The 22,238-nt window shown below is 36.1% G+C and overlaps 1 protein-coding gene across 2 annotated transcripts; it reads left to right on the top strand.

The window, feature by feature from the left end:
* The first annotated feature begins 2,475 nt into the window (after positions 1-2,475).
* LOC140152599 (WD repeat-containing protein 91-like) lies at positions 2,476-22,202 on the top strand. 2 transcript variants are annotated; one of them, XM_072175019.1, is made up of 17 exons: positions 2,476-2,613; positions 5,499-5,653; positions 6,191-6,300; positions 7,010-7,132; positions 7,975-8,057; positions 8,667-8,788; positions 9,597-9,864; positions 10,477-10,759; positions 13,679-13,708; positions 14,236-14,374; positions 15,016-15,112; positions 15,395-15,489; positions 16,218-16,368; positions 17,072-17,180; positions 17,899-18,011; positions 18,727-18,924; positions 20,086-22,202. In XM_072175019.1, exons 1-17 carry the CDS (start codon positions 2,491-2,493, stop codon positions 20,239-20,241), a joined length of 2,355 nt encoding a protein of 784 aa, XP_072031120.1. In that variant the 5' UTR covers positions 2,476-2,490; the 3' UTR covers positions 20,242-22,202. The 2 variants fall into 2 exon arrangements, with proteins under 2 accessions (XP_072031120.1, XP_072031110.1); XM_072175009.1 differs by lacking the exons at positions 2,476-2,613; positions 5,499-5,653; positions 6,191-6,300; positions 7,010-7,132 and having other exon boundaries at positions 7,914-8,057; positions 14,239-14,374.
* Positions 22,203-22,238: the final 36 nt, after the last annotated feature.

Raw genomic sequence — 22,238 nt, 5'->3', positions numbered from 1 at the left:
ACCGATTGTTGGTGTTTTTAAAACACACAATTTAGTTAAAACATTTTAAAGCAAAAATTATTTTCATTCAGTGAAAGATTCCCCTGATGACAAGCAAGACAAAGAATTGGGCCAAAGTTTTATGGTATTTTAAGAAATTTAATATAGGCCTATAATTTTAGTCACAGATTATTCATTTTTAGTTCATTTTCAACTATGTCTCGAAGAGGAAAACCACTGAACAGCCAAGCTCGTGATATTGTTCTTAAAGTGAATGAATTTTTTGAGAGGGAAAAAGAGGCCGGTGGCGTGATTACCCCTGTTACACAAGTGCAGAAAAGAGTTGCTGAAGCAACTGGGGTTGCGAGAAGATCTCTTAACCGTATCAAAGCCCAAAAGCAGCAAGAAGGATCAACACATACGCCAAACAAAACAAGGCATAGGCGTAAAACTGTCCAGCCAGATGATTTTGATCAAGGTGTAATTAGAAGGAAAATTCATGATTTCTACATAAGAAAGGAACTGCCAACATTAGATAAACTGTTAGTAGAAGTGAAGAGAGATGTCAACTTTCAAGGTGGAAGATCAACTTTGTGGAATTTGGTAAAGGAACTGGGATTCAAATACAGAAAACATGATGCCAGGAAGTTTTTAACGGAAAGGAATGAGGTGGTTGCTCTAAGATATAAGTATTTAAGAACTATCCGTAACATAAGGAGGCAAGAAAATCCCCCAACAATCGTTTATTTAGATGAAACATGGATCAACGCACATAAGTCTGTAGACAAATGCTGGTTAGAGTTTGGTATTGACTGTCGTGATGATGGCACTGGAGGACTTAAAGTTCCCACTGGAAAGGGAAAACGTCTGATTGTTTTGCATGCCGGTACTGACACTGGATTTATTGATGGTGCCAAAGACACTTTCATTGCAAAGAAAGAGGATGGAGATTACCACAGCGAAATGAACGCTGAACATTTTGAAGCTTGGCTCATTAATCAGCTGTTTCCAAACATACCACCAGGATCTGTTATAGTGATGGACAATGCTTCATATCACAGCAAGAATGAAGGAGACAATGTTAACTCAAACAGTAAAAAAGCGGCAATGAAGAAATGGCTTGAAGACCACAACATACCGTATGAAGCTGATATGATTCGTCCAGAACTGTATGAAATTATCAAAAGGCACAAACCCTTCTCCCAAAAGAAACGAGTGGATGAACTTGCTAAGGCACATGGACACAAAATAGTGAGACTCCCTCCATATCACTGTGAACTAAATCCGATAGAACTTATTTGGGCGCAAGTAAAACATTATGCGAAGACACACAACCAAACCTTCAAAATAGCGGACATGAAGAACTTGTTTGATGAAGCTTTACAGAGGGTCAGTGCTGAAAACTGGGCAAATGCTGTAGCCCATGTAATAAAGATAGAAGAAGACTACTGGCAAAAAGCAGGTGCATTGGATGATGGCATACAGGATATCATCATATCTCAAGATTCCTCTTCATCATCATCATCATCATCATCATCATCAGAATCAGATGATGAGCCTAGTACTTCAGATGGTAGACGTGCTGTTGGATTTGAAGTACTTGATCCCAGGAATTTATACTATGATTATGAATAGAATATATCATACTTTCTAACACCAACACTACTTTACCCTTACATAGAAGAGCATTTGACCCTGTTAATTTCCCTGGATACTTTATTTGGACTTGAATTTTACTTCTACTGTCTTGAAAGAGCTTATTCATTAAGGAGTGCCTTTAACACAGCTGGTTCATATGGAAGATCTTATTTCTATTGAAAAGCTCCTATTTCAGTTATACCATTACTGGAGTAGGTAAGTTAAAAATAATTGTATCAATATTTATGATGTGTATAACAACTTTTATGAGAAAACTGTATTCACTTTCTATAAGATGGAATTAGAAAACAAAAATACACAGTTAGTGCATTTCCCTACAAAAAGTGGTACAATCCAAAAACCAGCCAGCCTAGTTTGGGGTGACACAAAGGCCATGTGCCACCTTACGTTGGACGTACTATATTACATAGGAACACATGACAATATTTTTTAGTTTGTCAATATAACGGTATTACACTCAAATCGATAGAGAAAAAAATTAATTGTGCACATTTCAAATCACATTATTAAGTATTATTGAGTATCGATTCGCGTGTAACACCTTTATTTTGACAAACTAAAAAATATTGTCACATGTTCCTATGTAATAGCATGGTAATATTCGTATTGCGCGGACTTGGATGTCGACCTTTTCCCATGATACATCACGATTACATCGCAAACCGCTGGCGGCGCCCTTATTGTGAATAGCGAGAATTTTTTTTTTCTTGGCCTTACGGGACTCGGTCCTTTTAAAGACTATTCTTGTTACATTTGGACGAGGTGAAAGGTCGGTGAACCAAAACAACACACATCCCATTAATTTTCACAAACAATGCTATGTAAAACGGGTTGTAAGATTGCAGTTTAAAAATGTCTGAGACAATGTTGAGAATGGACGAGCTTGTCCGTGATTATCTCTTGTACCGGGGATTCACAGGCACACTAAAAACACTTGACGTAGAGCTGAAATACGACAAAGATAAAGGCTTCAGGGTAAGTCAAATATTAACAGTGCCGTACTATTACGCTGACTTTCGTATTCGGCGAGGAGGACGATTTCGACCTCCTGGTTTGTTTACAAACAGAGAGGTAGACAAAAAACCGTTCCGCTTGTCCAAACACTCAAGTATCAGAAGGATGGTCCACAATAGCGTGATTCACGTAACCTGAATAGGGATTAAAAGCTGTCACGTAGAACCATGTGCTTCTATTGTCCAATTTGCCATCAAGATTTCATATGGAAACAGTTCAGACCCAGTACACGATCATGTCAGAAATTAATATTTTGTTCTGGGTCTGATTATTCGGACTAAAATATTAATAAGTTTAAGCTTACTTACTGAAGTTACTTCACTGACATGACTGGTGCCATTAATGTTACTAGTCTAATACTGCCTAAGTGGCTGCATGTGCACGGTGCAATAATTTGCTGTCTCCTGGTAGCATGGGTAAAGTTAATTTTTTATTACTTCCACGGTCCGGGTACGCGCTGGTGAATTGCGATCGCTTCCTTAGAAGTGACAAGGTCGCCTACTATATAGGTATGCCAGGTGAATTTAAATTTGCCATTAAACTGCATCATTTTATATATCAAATTAAAGCCCTTGAGTAAAGAAAGCCAAAACTGAAAACATTTTTGTCATAGCACTTTCCGTGGCAAAGTTACATCTTTTCAAAGATCGACTTTCATCAAAAAGATTCTGCTAGCAAAATTCCCCAAACAGCATTACGCCGGCCTACGGGGTGTTTAGATCTTTGTCTCATGATGATAGCAGCATTTTTTTAATGGAACTGCTATCAAAATCCAGAGATGTCAACAAGTCATTTTTTGCAAGTCAAGTCCAAGTCACAAGTCCTTTTGTCCAAGTCCCAAGTAAGTCAAGTCATTTTGAAAAAGTTGCAAGTCAAGTCAAGTCACAAGTCATCAAATCACAAGTCAAGTCGCAAGTAAGTCACAAGTTGTCACAAGTCACTACAAGTCTATATACCAGTTTTGTGTTTGCTGGGACAGGACTCCCGAGTTTTCAACCCGACATACTTTTACTTCCAACGCCGAGCCTGTGTCGCTGATTGAGGGCACTATTTATTTATGTATTTATTTCCACTTTCCAGTTCAGGTTATGCCGGACACAAGGCCCGCCAGTGGATAATTTGTTAATATAATTGTAGGCCTATTAATATTCATAAATTCTATCCATAAATTTCAATTTACAAGAAAGTAACCTCAGACTTGCGTTGGTAACAAGTCAATTTTTTCAAGTCCAAGTCCAAGTCATTTTGTCTAAGCTAAGGTCACAAGTAAGTCAAGTCATTTTGCAAAAGTTGCAAGTCAAGTCCCAAGTCCCAAAAATAGTGACTTGAGTCAGACTCAAGTCCAAGTCACACGACTCAAGTCTACATCTCTGTCAAAATCCCTCTAAAATTCCATGTGTGAGTGTCTCATCACCATAAAAAATCATATATTTGGGTCAAGTGAAGTATAGAAAACATATTTATGTAGGTAAATATGTATTGTGTTTGGTCCCCGGTCTAGGCGAATTTCGCTGACTAGCAAATGTGTTAACTAAGGTTTGCCTGGCATACCTACCTACTACGCACAGCGCCGACGACCAATGGGTCAACCGGCTTGTTGTCAAGTCCGTTGATCAGCCAATCAGCATGATTGTTTATTTCTTCTGTGTGTACGCTCGTCTACGCTTGGCGCACAGCTCGGACCACAGAAGTAATAGGCAAAAAAAGAAGAAGAAAAGGGGAAGACATTTTGGCAGAGCAAAAAAAAGGGAATGGGGCAACTTGGCTGAGAGATTTTTGACAGGTTGAAACTTGGAAGTGGAAGACATTTTGGCACATACAAAAACATCCCGGAAAAACATGTAGACTCAATAGTAGTGACATACTATACTTTGATCAGCTCGTAATCGGCCGGCCTTATAACATCGCGGATTAATATCAAAATATTTTATTTTGAGAATTGTCTTGCTACATCTCGCCAGAAGCATCACAAATTATTTATTGAAGTCATGTACTTTGCTTGTCTAGACCAGACAGGTCAACTAATAGCACTCTGAACGTGGGTCTACTTTTCGGCTTTAAAAGCCTAACATTTCCCGCCTATTAAAAGGGCATTTCGTGATCCACAGCCTCATCATCCCCCACTTTTCTCAAAAAAGTTGAGATTTTTATACCACAAGAAACCTCTGGCTACATAATGTTTATGTACCAAAACTTTCTTGCAGATTAATTCGTTTTGCAAAAATATCGTCAAATTTGAATTTCGTTCTGGTATACCAGAACGAAATTGCAACAGTGGTCTATGGAGCAGTGTTATACATATAATCATGCATAACTCGCAAACACAAAATCGGAATTAACTGACATTTTGGGAATAAGCTTTGTTTTCACAAAATTTGGCAAATGCCGGCCACACATTCAATGGACCGCTGAATACAAACACGCGAGCAGTGTACCGTGTCATGTTGGCTCCCAATCTAGCATGCTATGTGAATAAACTTACTGGGGACTACCACGATCTTCCGCTACATTAGTACATGTTTCAGGGCTACTTGCTGTCCAACTTAGTGGAGAGTCATATTCTGTTAAAAAATGTCAATATAATGACAGTCAATGTCTGTGCTGACGAAACTAAGAAGAAGGGGGCTGTGTCACAATGCTGTACTCAATTCTGATGTTGCCAAATCACCAATGTTGTATCCATGCATAATTCATGGGTGTTTCCATGTTTAAATTTGTCATTATTATGGTCCTTTAGTTATTCATACTACCTACTTTAACAGCATAAATTTATATGATTCGAAATTGAGCTTACTGAATTTGTACATATGTATGTAAATCTAACATTTCAAAAATTATTTTTCCAGGTGGAAAAAATAGTTGAACAGCTGCTCAGCTATGTATGGTCATATGATCTAGCAGGGTTACAAAGTTTCTGGGAACACCTGGATAGGAGGGTGTTTTCAAGATTAGAATCTTCACACAATGCCAATGTACGCAAGCTAGAAATCAGTGTATTGAGGTAAGGGTGAATTGAAGTCCCGCATATCAATTAAAATCTAGCAAGCACGCCAAACATACAAAATATGAAAAGGATGTTATAACAAACTGATACTTCAAAACAATCATTCAAAACTTATTTTGCTTGTGAGTTGTAACCATGAAGTTGTTAAAAGAAATTAAATGTTTATGACATTTTCTATAAGCCACCTAGCATGATTAATTTCAAGGCTTTAAAAACATGGGCTTGAGCAACATGTTTGAGCCTGGGCCCATCAGGACCCATGTGTTTCCACAATTACAAGTTGAACAAACAAATAAACACGCAAACAAACACACCTGTACACAAAGTGCTGTAGAAGTGGCAAACAAATCTTGGGTTCTACCTTTACTTTGGTTTGGGTAGGGATCTGCAGCACACAGGGCAGCACCTCTTTACTCAAACCAAAATAAGGTTAGTTAACGGAAAACAAAATGTACTCATTGTACTCGTGTACTTGACACAAGTACACAATGGGTCATTGTTAAACACATTAATATCTTACTATTTATTTTACAGATTGTATGTGGTAAATGCTGTACAGACAAATCGTCCAGATAAAGTCACAGAATTCTTTGACAAGATGAGTGGTGTACTTCAAAACCATGGAGAGTGGAAGGATTGGTTTGGTAAGGGCTCATATTGAAATTCCCTTACACAGGAAGGTGTGCGCCATCCTGCAGCTTTCCTGTGCTAGCCTTCTTTTGTTAAAATCCTGGGCAGGGTGTATCACTGATGCATATAATCCATCCGCTTTATGACCGAGCTTTCCTGAGGCGCGCGCTTAGCGAGGGGAATCCTGCCTTCTTTCTGTGTGAAAACGTGGTAGGGTATTTCAATATGAGCCCTAAGTAACTACATTTGAAGGGAACTTTGCTTTTATTATTCTATCCTAGAGTCTATTTCATAAAGACTTACAATAAATTGCTCTTACCAATGATTTACTAAGTATTTATGTGTGGTATATCAATCATAAGGCTTTGTGAGAAGAACCCCAAATGGGCTATATTCCACTTGAAATCCATACCGCTATGGAGGCCATGCCCTTAATCCTCCACACAGTGGATGTAGATTTCAAATGGAGTCACACATTCAGATAACCCATTTGAAATTCACACTCCCTGTGTGGAAGATTTAAGTCAGGTGTTACATAGGGGGTAGATGGATTTCACCTGGAATAACCCAGTATATACATGATCATGTATATTAGCCACTTACTTTTACTATGGAGAGTAACATTTCTTAACTGGGGAAACTGCACCAAATTCACTGGCAGACCATCTACTGCTGTAGAATAGATTCATACTAAACTAGCATGTGTTTTATATTAATTTGCAGTGTTACCATTCCTCAAGAACCCAGAACAGAATTCAGTCTTTGAACTTTACTTCAGCAAGCAGTGGCAAGAAACTCTCACCATCTCTCTGCATAATTTTCTTAGTATTATCTTCCAAGCTATGCATATCCTTTGAATTGTCTTCACTTAATATTTGAAGTTAATTATGATCTGAGATGTGATTGATATTAATTTATTGTTTCATTCAATTTGGACATGGAAGAAAGCATCAGGAATTGAATTAAATTTAAAAAAAATAAAGAATTACAGAAAACATGGTGTGATTATTTCACCTCAGTTTATCCATTAATTCAGTATCAAATGCTATTACACTTTGAGTTTGAAGCTATTAACTTAGGAGCTTCTTGGATAGCTCATCAGTTGGTAAGAGTGCAGGCTAGATACTCCGAGGTCCCTAGTTCAAATGCTGGTCGAGGATGACCGTTGGCCAACTAGAGGGAAAGAAAAGTAATTGTGATTGATATCTTTTTGGAGGTTGTAAAAAGGCAAAACAAGTATGAGCGGTTGAGCTCCTGCAGTTTAGCACAGGGTTCTACCATACTGAATAAAACCCATTGATCAAAATGGGCATGAAACTAAACATAAAAGTGGTTTTCCAAGTAAAGTGTTTGGATGCGAGCCGTTAGACCAATAGGCCAATAAAATAAACGATGTGTCAGACAAAAGTCTTTGAACATGGCAAAAGTTCGAAGTCAGCAAAAACATCTAAATCCAGCGATGCTGAGTTCTTCATCAGTGCTCAGCATCGCTGGATTTAGATGTGTGCCGACGTAGCAACCTTGTCTTCTAACATGAAACTAAACAGCAGGGCTAGAATTGCATTTTATAAAATGAACTGGTAGTATGTCATTACTTTAGGTCAATCACAGTCAATTATCTACATTGTATATATTCATATGCATGGAAAACAGTTGCCATAGTTACAAGATCTTTAACTCCAGTGTACCTGTTCCGGAGCTGCTGAATTTTGATACTGAACAGAAGAGAATGAGTCAATTACAAGAAGACAATTCTTTACTAAAAAGACAGGTATGGCTTAAAAAAAGAATCGCTTTATTTACCAATTCCAAGGGATTTGATATAATAATGGGAACCTCATAAAATCCCATACTATGGTAAACCCATTATGATGGGATTAACATGCAATCATTCATGCAGCAGCTAATGAATATACACCTGTCTGCTGCTTAGACATCATATGCCTTGATTATGCTTTAGTTCTCAATGGTATCAGAAAGCTAATATTGAACATATTTATGTACAAGTATGAGAAAAGGATGTTATACATATGCATGTGCCTACAACAGTCTTTTTGATATTAGTCAAACTTGCAGTATACAAAAGGAGCTGCATAATTGTACTTGGGTAGAAAAAGAGGTAGAAAGACAAAAAGGCGAAAAGTTTAGAGTGTATGGCAAAAGAGATCAAAAGATACACTTTTCTCTCCATAGCCAGCATAGATGCAGACATGATGGGTGCTCAATCCTTTTCAATACCTGGGAATATTCAATTACAACTAAAACAAAGACACCTGATGATGGCATATATGATTGATGTACATATGCTCAGATTCTATAAATCACCAGCTATTTGTAAACATTAATTAATCACTTTGCAATGTTTGAATTGCATTACTAGGTGTCCATCTTAGAACGTATAGAAAAGGAGAAACAGGACAATGGACGCAATGACAATTGGTCCAACTCAGCCAAGTTTTGTGCAACGGCAGAAATATTAGATGACTTTGCTGCTATACCAGAGTGAGTGTGATTTGATTAATGCAATGTGTCCTTAGTTTTTCACATTGAACTTCATTTAAATTATAACCAACCAGCACAAAGGGTCTGCAAAGTTGGCAAAGTTAGTTTTGAACATTTGAGTGAACAATAGCAAACAACACTGAGATTTAGTAATACATTTGTAGGAGCAAACTTGGATTGCTCCCCTGGTTATTTATGCAGAAGCTGGGTACTAAATAATACAATGATCAATCTTCGATGACTCAAAACCAACAACAAATATGACAAACTATCACAAATCCAAGGATACACTTAAGCTGAAACGTATCTTGATGATGTTTATTATCTTCACTTTCTTGTCTTCTCGTCACAAATTAGTTACGTTGGTTCAGGTAAAGATTAATTGTGTCTTTACCGAGAGCTTCTACAATAACAATACATCAAAAACCAAGATGGCAGCCTCCAGTGGCTTACATGTGAAAGCTGGCTATGGGTGCACAACACTAAAACAAACATGCCATAGGAATGCAATGATTAAGGATGCACAACACTTAAACAAACTTTAATTTTGGTAAATGGCATCAACAACATTGGTTGATACTCATGACCCTGGTAACAAGCAATAAGTGCCTGTAATATATCATTTCATGAGGTTTGTCTGTCTGATATCTTGAAAAAGTGAAATTGCTGACTTTCACCCTTGCTTGTGCTGGATATCACATTGAGAGACAAGCTCACTGACACAATTTTAAGTTATAAAGTTGATTTGCAAAGACAATTTTGACATCTTGTGACAAAATAAAAAAGCTACACATCAATTTATTTGCAGAGAGGATCATTCCAAAGAAGGTCAGTTTAAGTCAACAGCCAGAGGACTAGGGATCAAGAAACAAGCATCTCCACAACCTTCAAGAAAGCCAACAGCCACACCAATCTCCTCATCAGCACCTACCAAGTCTAGTCCTCTTCCTTCAAGAGCTTTCTCTGCAATACTTGGTCAGAAGAGGGACCAGGCGGTACCTGTTACTAGCACCGTCAAAGCTAAAGATGGAACTAAAAAACCATCAGCAGGTGCAGTGGATAAAGTATTATCTGCGGTAAGTATATTTGAAGAGCTTTGTTTCAAAACCCGTTACATCCATTTGCCCATTTTTGAGAACACATCAAAAAATCATTGTTGTATGGGGGTTTGCAACAAAAGCAGTTTTTGGCAGGATGCTTGGGTAGGGTGAGCATCCTGCCAAAAACGGCTTGTGTTGAAAAACACCTTATATCAGTGATTGTTTTCTTGATTTTTTGATGTGTTCTCAAAATTGGGCAAGTGGATGTAAGGGGTTTTGAAACAAAGCTCTTCATTTGTTTACTTGAGATAGGCGATTTATACCTGCTATGTTAAGGTATAGAGAGATCAGGTAGTACGACTGACACAATTAAAACTGGAAATTGGTAACCAGTGAGTGCATCTGCCAAAGCATCGTCTGATAATGAGCCTGAGAAGTCAATTTTTGTGTCAAGGCCAGTGCCTACATTGTGTGAGTTTTCTCTATAAATTCTTACATATGAGGGAGTCCTTTCTTTTAGTATGATTTTACGGAATGAATAGTTGCAAATACATAATGTGTGTTTCTTTTTGTTTATAACAAATTTTATTTTTGCATTCACTCACATTTTGTAGGCCAGTCGTCAAAAAACAACAACAAGCCTACGAGGCCAGTCGTCAAAAACAACAACAAGCTTATGATCGACAAAGACAAGAACTTTTCTCTAAACCCAGAACTATAGTAGCACCCACTATTGTATCTACTGGAGAAATAGCTGCTGCACCTGCCCAGCCTGCCAGCCAGGAGTCGGCCCTATTTGAAATGACCAGCGTACCTGGGGGTAGTGCCAATTCTAACAGCAAGGGTGGCATAATTTCTGAGCAATCTTGGGGTGATGGTGCACAAGATTTCAAAACTGGTGATGACACCAGTCTTCCAAGTTCCAAAAATGGTAAGTTTAAGTATTTTGAAGCAAGAATTCCAAGCAAGCAATTCCACTTGGTCAGCTATACTCCTATCTCTGTGGGTTATAGAGTCACATTGTTTCACACAAAGTGTGTGTGTACTTGGATCTTTTTATTGACTCCTTCCTATGGGATAGCATTATAATAAGGCATGAGGGAGAATGATAAATTTAATAAAGCCAATTAAAATTGCCAGAAAATCCTGGTATATCCTGAATTAGGCTTGGTACCCCCAACCAATTGGATGAATCATATCATGCTAGGCCTCTGAATGATTAGCTCCAGGGATTAGCTAGGATAAATCAACTTTGAATTTCATACTCCTTCTGTAGAAGATATTTATAAGATCTTCAACAGGGGTAGTGTGGATTTTAAATGGAATATCCTAAAAATGATGCCAGATATTATTGTATTGATGCATTACTTGAGCAGATGTAGTGTTTTCTTCATAGGATCGTTGAGTTAACCTCTATTATTACACACTTTCTTTCACAGATTCCTTCAGATTCAGAAATGCAACATTTTGGACCATTTTAATGATACCCTTTCCATACATCCCCCTTTATCAAAATAATGTGTGACTTTTTTTTCAAAAAATTAACATGGCAATCCTTTTCCTTCATATTTAAGGGAAAATATTGTGGGTATCAGTAAATTGAAGTTAGATTGTCATTATCCAATTTCATAATTGTTTCCATAAGTTTATACTCCAACATAGCACACAAAAAACACCTGTGGACAATGTTGAGCTTTTAATCTCACAATATTTTGTGCATTATTGAGAGCATTTAATAACAAAATGAAAGGTCAAATGTAGATTTTTGTGTGTGTGTTTTTGTTTGTATTGGTTTTTTTTTCATTCAAAATTGGACTTTGTACTGTCCAATTGCTAAAAGTACACACTTAGAGAATATCAAAAGTTATCATTTTGCCAAAAAAAATCAATGACAAAACTATTTTGACTATTTCACAATTAACATTTATGGCACTAATTTATATGTTTTATTGAATGGCATGTGATGAACATGTAAAAAGGTTATAATAATTATTAAGAGTATTTTAGCATAATAAAAACTGATTAATTTTAACTTTGTAGCACATTTTTTCACATCAATTAAACCATCCTCATCCTAATCACATGTATAAGGACATTATATTAGTCCAATGTAAACAACAATCATCTCTGTAATCAGTGTGTCTGTCATTTGTAATTTGATGTCTTCTTAAATGCTTAATGGGTTTGAGCAGTGTAATGTACAAATGTAGAAAACTACAAATTGCAAGTTTATCAGCAGTTTGAACTGATTGTCAATGTAAATGGCTTCTTAACACTGTAGTATTAGTACTGCAAATGCAATTAGTTTTAGTAGTTTCTAGACCAATTACACATGCTTGAAGTTACCATTATACATTGGTTTTATTAACTCATATTATCAATATGATGCCTTCTAACCTTGTATGCTACTAAAATGTTACCTATTGAATGCAACATTTATGTACCGTAATGTGAAACTAATGTTTAACTCTAAATATTACTAACGATGGTGAGCAAAGAATATTTAGCTGAAGTGGGATTTGACCAACAACCCTTGGATTGCCAGTCCAGTGCTCTACAGTCTGAGCTATCCGTATGATGGACACCAATATATTTGCTTGGATATATCTTACTTGTGAAGATTCTTACAATCAACATATGTTATGCTTATACTTTATGTTATCAGAAGTTTCCATCTATCTTCTTACATTTCCACTAATCACAATTACATCAATTTTACACTCATTAACAAGTTACTTTGTCTATCACATGACTACTTCATTTCCATTTATTGTAGAGGCATCCTCATTTTGCTCTGAATGAAAGTCATATCTAAACATAAATATGATCAGGAAAATGTTTTAACATTTTCCTGATCATAAAACCCTAACAAGAGGAGCATTGGGATCTTACTATGAGGTGGTGGTGTTATTTTTTAGATATTCATGCAATAGCATTACACATGGGACATGTGTTAAATCATGAAAGGGAGAACTTGGACAGGCTACAGGTGAATTTACAATACTGGATTGTCATGCATGGGACCAAATAGTGGACATCCAGCATTTTACAGTAATTGAGGAAATTGAATGGTAACTGTCAATTTTAGAAAGTGTATGCATTACAAATGATTGCTAATAGTTCTTACAGTTTGTTAGGCCTATCTGCAAAATAATATTACACCCAATGACCTGCTATTTGTTGCAACTTTAGACAAGAATAAATGAAAAATAAAGTGGCCAAACAATCTGTTCCCTTCCATGGGTGCCATACAATCATAGTGAAATCAGCATGCTTTTATCTAATATATCAGTCAGGGTTGTTTGATTTAAATTACGCCAATTTGATTTAAATCACTTGATTTTTTTTTAATCACTGATTGAAATCAACATTTTCCATTTTTTACCATTTTTGATTTAAATAAGTTAATTTCTTGCTTAAATTGACTGTTTTACTTCATTCTTAATGCTTCTACAACTTTTGGATACAATTAAAATACCTCTATAATGTCACTTTATCTATTGCTAAAAATTCATCTTCAAGGTGCAGAATTCAACAGGTTTTTCCCCATGATTTTACCAAATTTTTCTTTGAAATTTTCACATGTAAAAACATGTTTTGATTTGTAAATACCTGGTAAGATTGTGCATGCATACGACTAGCATTCCACTCTTTTGACTTTATTATGGGGTATAGCAGTTCTTGGAATAAAAAAAATCAAAAAAATCGATTAAAAAAAAAAAATCAACAACCCTGATATCAGTTACATGTTGCTTGAAATGGCCTAAGAACTTTGACTTTAATTTGGCGCCTATGAGTGATGCTACACCTTTCATAATCCATGTCATGTTTCATGCTTGTCTTCTTGCAGTTGATTATGAAAACAAACTTGAACCTTCAGGTGAGAATAGAGACAAATCTAACGCCTCCAATTTTGTAATTTTAAATGTGTTACAGGTATTTTATTGGTCAGAATGTACTCAGCACTTCATCTGTTGTTCCGTAAATGTGATTGGTAAACTGTTTTAATGTTTGAATGTATGTGTGGGGAGGGGTGTGTGCGTATGTGTGTTTGTACATGTGCGTACAGTGTGATTGTTTAGTCTTGTATTTGAATGCCTTGCATCCATATTAATGTACTTCAATTTTTGGACAGCAAATTATTATGTTTAATCACATTCATCTTTTAGTTAACCACTTTTGTCATGGATGTTTTTGCCCAACACAAACGTTTGAGTCAAGACATGCACTTTATTATATTTCCCAGTTTCAGTATCCTATTGGAGAATGATATGTATTTGTGAAACTCGTCAGTAATACAACATTTGATCAATTATATTGATATCCCTTGTATTTTAAACCAATAGTTATTCTCATGATAAACTAAAGAAATGTTTTTTAATTTGACATCTGTGTGTGCTTTGTTAGCAGAAGAGTTGCCAGGTGCTCCACCATTCCTTGTGCTGAGTCAAGATGAATACACTGAACACCATTCATCCATTAGCGCCTGTAGATTTTCACCATCGGGGACAACAGTAGCAAGTATGGATGTGGATGGTGTAGTCAAGTAAGTGCTGAAGTAATTATCTATCATACGCTTCACATACATTTCACTTGGGGAATCAGGATTAATACAATTCTGTAAGCAGCTGTATATTTTCACCATCGGGAACAACAGTAGCAAGTATGGATGTGGATGGTGTAGTCAAGTAAGTGACAATTAGTGCTGAAGTAATTATCTATCATATGCTTCACATGTTGAATCAGGATGTATACAAAGATCATTCTTCTGTAAGCAGCTGTACATTTTCACCATCTGGAACTAGAGTAGCCAGTTTGGACATCGATGATGTTGTCAAGCAAGAGGAAGTGTAATGTATATTTATGAAGCAGTGATTCATCATAAACTTCACCGAGATTTCATTTAGTGAGTTGGTATGAATACACAGAACAGTACTTCTCTCTGCGAATAGATTTTCTCCATTTGAGAATACAGTTAACAGTTTATCAGTATGAAGATATTGTTGTGGTGTATATTGGCTGTGCCCTTGTGAGGTGATCATTTTCCATATATGATACACTTCAAAAACACTTGTCAAGATAAATAAGCTAGTTTGAACAAAATTTGGAAACTTTAGTAACAGTATATGAAGTTCTGTGTTATAAAATTGTTTAATAAGTTACTGTCAACTTATTTGTTCTTTGTAGGGTGTGGAGATTTTCACCAAACCCTGCTACAATATCCACCATAATGTTTAAAGCACCACTGATGTCATTAGAATGGGCCTCAAAGTCAGACAGGATGGTAAGAAGTTTTAGATATGTGTGTACATAGCATAGCTGAAATTCGATATACAATGTATGGATAAGTAATTTATCCAAGATGATAGATATTTGATTCATAAACATTCCACATTCAAAATTACTAATCATCTCAATAACTTTTGTGATGTGACTGGCACATTTTTAGGTGAATATATTTGTTAGGTTTTTTTTAATCACTCAATATTTGTGACTGATAGATGTATGAATATTTACTTGTAGAAATACTGTAACTTATTATGTGTATTTTGTTCTCATGTTACAGATGTTATTGGGAAGCAGTAGTGGCTCTATTAAAATGTATGATGTAGAAGCTAAGAAACCACTGTGTGAAGTAGATATAGTAAGCACACATCCAAGGTGAGATTATTAAAATGTATGATGTAGAAGCTAAGAAACCACTGTGTGAAGTAGATATAGTAAGCACACATCCAAGGTGAGATTATTAAGATGTATGATGTAGAAGCTAAGAAACCACTGTGTGAAGTAGATATAGTAAGCACACATCCAAGGTGAGATACGTAGTAAAGTAATGACATACAGCTGTGTCCAACAGTTTGTTATTTTTATGTGTAGCATGCAGTTGACCAAATATGTGGCTGTAAGAACATGGTTTGACCCTGTGCTGTGCTATTTGTAGAAAGTAGATATGTGAGAGTGTAAGGAAAAGAGAAAATAGTTGTGTAGATTACCATGTGAAAAGACATTAGACAATGGTTACACTTTAATTCAAAAGATGACATTGAGATAAAATGTTCCTTGATTATGATATTGTTTCATTATGGGTGAAATCAAAGTACAAAGAAAAGAGATGCAGTGTAATAGAGGAGATAATAGAGATGGCAACAATGGATTCAATTTGTCCAAAAGACAAACTGACAAATGTTTATAAATTCAGCTCATGGTTTTTCTGTATGACCTAACTAAACTTTCTATACATGTAAGAAAAGTACATGAAGCTGTTGCTTCAATCACAACTGTAGAGATTTTGAAGAAGTTCGAATAACTGCAATTTGTTTATATGTGTGAATTTAAGTTGCATTTGTTACTCATTTATTCAGTATAGCAATATTTGACTGATTTTGCAGAGTACTAAGCCTGTCTTGTAGTCCTAGCAGTACCTCATTTGTGTCATCATCAGCGACCAATGCTCGTAGCAGACACAGGTCCAGTGATTCAGAGCCGTCATCATCCTCATCTAAACTATTAGTATGGGATATGAAAGTCATGAAAATACAGGTGAGTTGGCCATCACACACATACACAATCACACACATACACCACACTTGCATGATCACACAGACATTCACAGTAAACAGAGTATTTACATGTAGTTCAGAGTTTATAAGAAATTGGCAGTCAAAACAAAGTATGTTCTGTGCGTCAAGCTGGTTCTCTGTGTTGTGGTATTTGCATGCATGTTTCAAGATGTTTTGATGCAAAGAACTTGCAGTTTTGTTACATACCGTATTTCCTCGAATAGTCACCCCCAGGGGCATTGCATTTTCCAAATGGGGTGTTTATTAGAGGTCAATTCCTGTTAAAAGCATTAGATAAGCTTAAAACTCATGCTGAAATGACGAACTATGAACTTAGGAACACTTACTTATGGTTCACTTCCGGGTTTCCGACCAGATTTTTGCCGATTAGCAACGTTATTATCGACCATGTGTGCAACTTGGTAAGCTTACTAAATAAGATAGCATGGAAATATTGGCATTTTTGAAACATCTTGGCTGAAAAAAAGTGGTGGGGCGTTTATATGAAGAGGGCGACTATTCAAGGAAATATGGTAATTGATGGACATGTATTGAACTGGCACACGGCCACCCCTATGAAAAGATTAACTGATTGGATACCAATGTATTAACTGACGCCTTTGTTTTTAGCAGAGAAATTGTTATTAATAAATAAATGTGTTTCTGTATTTTCTTACTTGCAGCGAGAATTACAACTGAAACCAGGTGTAGGTTGTGTCAACTGTACAAATTACAATCACAATGGAAATCTGTTGGTAACAGGTGGCATGGATGGAATGATTAGAATATTTGGTAAGTTTTTGTAGGTGTGCATATTATTGGTCAAGTGTTTGAACATTTTTGGGATTTAAGGTTAGCAACTATTCTAAACTGTTGCGATTTGGTAGCTCACAGCATCTTGGGAATGGTAGTGAGCTTTGGCAAAAATTGCATTGATCATTTCATAGTGAGCATGCAGAAGAATTCAAATATCACCGATATACTTTTGTAAGTCCTGTGGTTCTTGAGTTATGTTGTAAAGAGGGCTGAAACAACAATAAATCAAGCAAGTTTTCAAAGTATATGAATTGTAGAATGAACTTTTGCAAAACATCAAAGTGTTATTTTTCATTAATATATTGATTTAGATAATAAAAATCTTTAGAAGTATTTATCGGTATGAAGACAGTCCCTTGTCTTTGGTGGCTCTTTACCGGCTAATGACTTTGAAGAGAGCTATGCAGTGTAAAGATCTAGGTAGTATGTGATGTTTTCAGGTGAGGATAGTAAGAAACACATTACTTGTCAATAGTTAGATTTGGTTTTAGGGTGTGAGAGCTCAGATTTAGCCAGGTAGAAAGATGCTATTGAGGAATTATACAGATGCACTCCTTTTGAAAGCTGTATAATCCTGAATATAAGTCTTTACACTTGGCAAACTCTTATTTGTCTCAGAAGGATACACACAAACATGGATGTCAGTGCATGTATCTCAGATAGCTAAATCTTAATTGATTTCTCTTTACTATAGATATGCACAGATATGAGAGTCTACTGAGTTGGCAAGCTCATACAGGAGAGACATATGCCACACAATTTAGCCCTGATGAGCCGACTATATATAGCATGGGATCTGATGGAAAGGTAAGCACCCTACAAGGCATGCTACATTTGTACATAAAATTGTGTCTAGTTTGACTGATCAGTCAGATCAATTACTTCAATTAGGGTAATGGGTTGTGTCAGTTACCCATGCTGGTATAATAAAACTGACGGAATAAAAAAAACGAATCTGCATTTGACGTTGCTGTCAAACTCCCGATGACCCATGATTAGTTGGTAGCGTATATAAAGAAGGTGGGTTCATCTGGTGCCTTCATCGGAAAAAAGGAATTGCAGAAAATGATGAAAAATGATGGTACTTTTACAAGGAAAAAGCAAGTTTCTAGGCATTGTTGACATGGTGCCTTCAAGAAAGAAAGTTTCCTATTACATGTACTACATGTAAGACCTAAATTTTGAGATGGTTTGTATGTTTGAAGGTAGAAAATTAACCATAAGGCACACTGTTTTACGGCCACATTGAAAAACTCAACCATCATAATAAGTATATTCAAGAACTCCATTGTGGGTCTCATACAGTGTAAACTCAACTACGTCTCGTCCAATATTTTAAAACTCATAGCTCGACCAATAAATATGGGCTCAATCAATCCAATTTTATATCACAGTACAACACAGTGTGTATATGTATAATACAAGATTCAAGAAAGTATGCAAACAAGGGAGACGTATCCTGAAAGAATTGCTCCATAAAACTGTTTAAACCATGTTTACCCTGTGTAATTTTTTTCACCAGTTTATTCAGTGGAGCATCAATAGAATAGGTGAGAAAGTATGTGACTTACCAATCCATGAAGGAGCAACAGGTCCATTTGTGATGTCTGGGTTTGGTGGTTACCATCGTCAGCATGTACCCCGTGGCAAACTGTTTGCATTTGATAGCGCAGGCAAACACCTGCTCACATGTGCTCCATATGGCGGCATTATCTACCAGGTAGGGGGCTTGGTTACTGAAATTTCTTGTTGCATGATGTTACTTACAAAAGACACCATTAGGTATTAGGTAATGTGTGATAGATGCAGCTGTCCTCAATATCATAATTGATGAAATAGGGGGAGGGAAAGGGATAAAATGCTGCATATGACAGTTTGTTTAAACGGTCGCTCCATGTGGAGACACGCTTGGGTCCTGATGGGGCCAGGCTAAAAAAAAATGCTCAAGCCAGGCTAAAAAGCCTAGATATAAACATGCTGGCCTGTATATATGTATGGAAAGAGAAGTGAGAAACAGATTTGAAGACAGTGAACAAGGAAAAGAAGGCCACTCCCAACAATCAAGTTAACAATTTTACTGTCAGCCTTTGGGTCAAGAGAATGGAAGTGATTAATCCAATCTCAGCTGCCACTGAGTTGTTCATATTGGATTCTGTGCACCACCTTACATCATTCGCATTTGAATACAAGTCACACATAAATCAGCAGAAGTCTAGGAAATGAGTTGGATGTTTTGAAAATCTCAATTTTGAGGTACTATAATTTGTGTTACTATACCTCATTAATATTTATTAGGTAATCCAGATATTTCATTGGTCAATTGGTGTCAGCGTCTGTGTGCAGTATTTTGACAACTTCCTGTGTGTGAGTAATCACGAGATGCAGGAAAGTAATATACAAATACTACATGGTCAGAGGGGAATAGGGCAAAACTATTTTTCCCTCAGTACTTGCTATGGAGGGTGAGGGTTGATAGGACTGTAGCTAGTACCGAGGGAAATTTCCTGATATAAACCATGTAGTATTTGTTTTATTACACCGCCACAATTTTGCTATGGGGATGAGATTGTCATTTAGATAAGGAAATCTATCCCACGTTGAAATCGGTTGTGTCATATGCTATTGACCAATAAAGTGGCATGATTTGCTCATGAATATTTATGTATTATATTTATATAACAACATTATAACATGCACTATATTCGGCCTGATTGAGCAATTAGGTCAAAGAGGAAAAATTTCAATTTATACAGTTTTGGTTTTAAATTAGCATTTAATTAGAAGACAGCTTTGGTTACTTTGTTTTAATTCACTTAATAAGGATTCACACTTGCTGAACAAAAACTTTTTCATGTATATCTGGTTTTATGTTGTATTTCAGAGACAACGAGAGCAGGGCCTTATGAGAACTCTAACCATCTTAGGCCACAAAACCCCAGTTGTGAATGTGGATTGGTGTGCATCTTTTAATACAGGCATGTGTTTGACTGGATCTATGGATGGAAGGGTACAAGTCACAACACTGCTTAGCCAGTGAACAATCAAGGACTGTGAAGAACTTTACTACTTGGATAACTTAACTACTTGGTTATCATTTTAGAAATATATAACATGCATAAAGGCAAATAAAAGTATATTTTAAAAAGTCAGAGATAATATTTATCATTTTGAGTTTCAATATCAGATTGATTTGACAGAATATTGGTTTTCCAAATTAAATTTGCCATTTTGAAAATAGGATTTAGCCAGAATTTCAAAGTTGCCCACTCATCTCTATCGGAACCAATGACAGACCACCGCTGAAAACAAGTTTGATATGGCCAAGAGTACATTGCTTAAATTGTATGGTATCATGTGCTTTAGGTTTTGAGAACTGCAATATCTGACAACATAAATTCAAGAAGAAAAAAAAGAAGATGCTACAAGCCTGAATCTGATTGAAAACTAGGGTATAGCATCCTAAATGGCTACTCTCTCTATATACTTATATGTTACACACCTTTTGAGTAAAAAGTGCAAAAAAGTATGTTACACATCTTTGAACAAAAAGGGCAAAAAATTATATGTTACACACCTTTGAACAAAATGGGCAAAAATATTATTTAAAAATGCACCTAAATTATTTCATAAAATTTGCACAATGTTTTCACATAAAGAGGGATGTCATGCAATAATTCACTAATCAAGTTCATCCAAAATTAAAGGTGGTTCACAATAATACGTTAGGACAAGTTCATGAGAGTTTGCGAAATGCAGTTTATCTTGCCATCTAGGAGGGATTTATTCTATTTAGGGATTCAATGTTTCCCTGTTGTTCATCACCATTTAACAACAATGCATCCACGTCGTCTGTGTGGTAGCCATGCAGACCCGTCGGACGTGTGTTGTTAAGCAGTGGTGAACAACAGTGAAACATGATTGAATCCTTTCAAAACAAGCTAAACATGTGTTTATTCACATGATTATTTCATGAGGAATGTCAATTTAATCACTATCACTCAACCTTAAAAAAAGAATGGTGAATTATCTATTGATATCAGTAGTTAAACTACAGAGAATAACAGCATTTCACAAATTCTCCAATTACTACAATACCAAGAAACTTATGACACAGGAAATGATATAAAAACTTTTTATTCACTACTTTGGTGACAGTACACCATTGGTAAATATTGTGATACAACTCCCATGTCATAAAATTATAACATCGTGTGCAATATAGGTAAATGTTATGAAAATTGTTTGTATAAAATAACTGAACATTCCAGGTATAAGCAAGCATATAAAAATATATTATTTTCTGCATTATATTCCATACAATGTTCACTTAATAAAAGTTTGCTGCACCAATGAAATGATTTTTTCCTCTTTGGTCAAAATTGGCTTCTGAGAATCAAAATTGAAATTTAGTAAACAACACGTGGGTAATAGATAAGAGGTCAAATGACATGACCAAATTTTTTTGATTTGCAAAATCAATGCATGCCCCTTTAATTTTTTCACCAGAACAATGCACAAGTCTGCATATTGAGAATCGTGCCCTTGCCAATTCTGTGATAAGAATCCAAATTCGCTGTCGTAGTGCATGTTAGTAATCATTGGTTACTGCTCCAAGCCTGGGCTTATACACCTGTTCCGAATTTTGATATGCCATAGGCTTTGTTTTGTGATCATTTTGATCAGTGGTTCGTAACAAAGAAAGTGTGATCTAGTTGATCTAGCAACGGTCATATTCTAACGTGCACTACGACAGCGAATTGATTCTCCTAAGCTGCAACAAAAGTGCACTTGTGGTTTGACAAAATCACAGTGCTTTTGCCAAGTGCAATCAGTGCAAGGTTCATTGGGTGCTGCTTAATGTCTTTTCCTGTTATAGTGGATACAGGTAGTAATACACATTTGGAATTTACCAAGTGATATGTTGACAGCAACATACTAATAGAACTCTCACAAAAACACTTGCAACTTAACAAGTACACATTGTACAATGCTACAATGTACAATCCCTCATTTCAAATATATAGTTTTGGTTTC

This window comes from Amphiura filiformis, chromosome 1 (assembly GCF_039555335.1).
Source record: "Amphiura filiformis chromosome 1, Afil_fr2py, whole genome shotgun sequence".
Taxonomy (NCBI): Eukaryota; Metazoa; Echinodermata; class Ophiuroidea; order Amphilepidida; family Amphiuridae; genus Amphiura; species Amphiura filiformis.
The sequence above is the reverse complement of the archived record's forward strand: the minus strand, read 5'-3'. Positions and strand labels throughout refer to the sequence as shown.

Excerpts from the sequence above, each read along its gene's own strand:
- LOC140152599 (XM_072175019.1), top strand. The coding sequence starts at position 2,491 with ATGTCTGAGACAATGTTGAGAATGGACGAGCTTGTCCGTGATTATCTC. Across the intron at positions 5,654-6,190 it reads CTAGAAATCAGTGTATTGAG|ATTGTATGTGGTAAATGCTG; the intron begins GTAAGGGTGAAT and ends TTTATTTTACAG. Across the intron at positions 18,012-18,726 it reads GCATGGGATCTGATGGAAAG|TTTATTCAGTGGAGCATCAA; the intron begins GTAAGCACCCTA and ends TTTTTTCACCAG.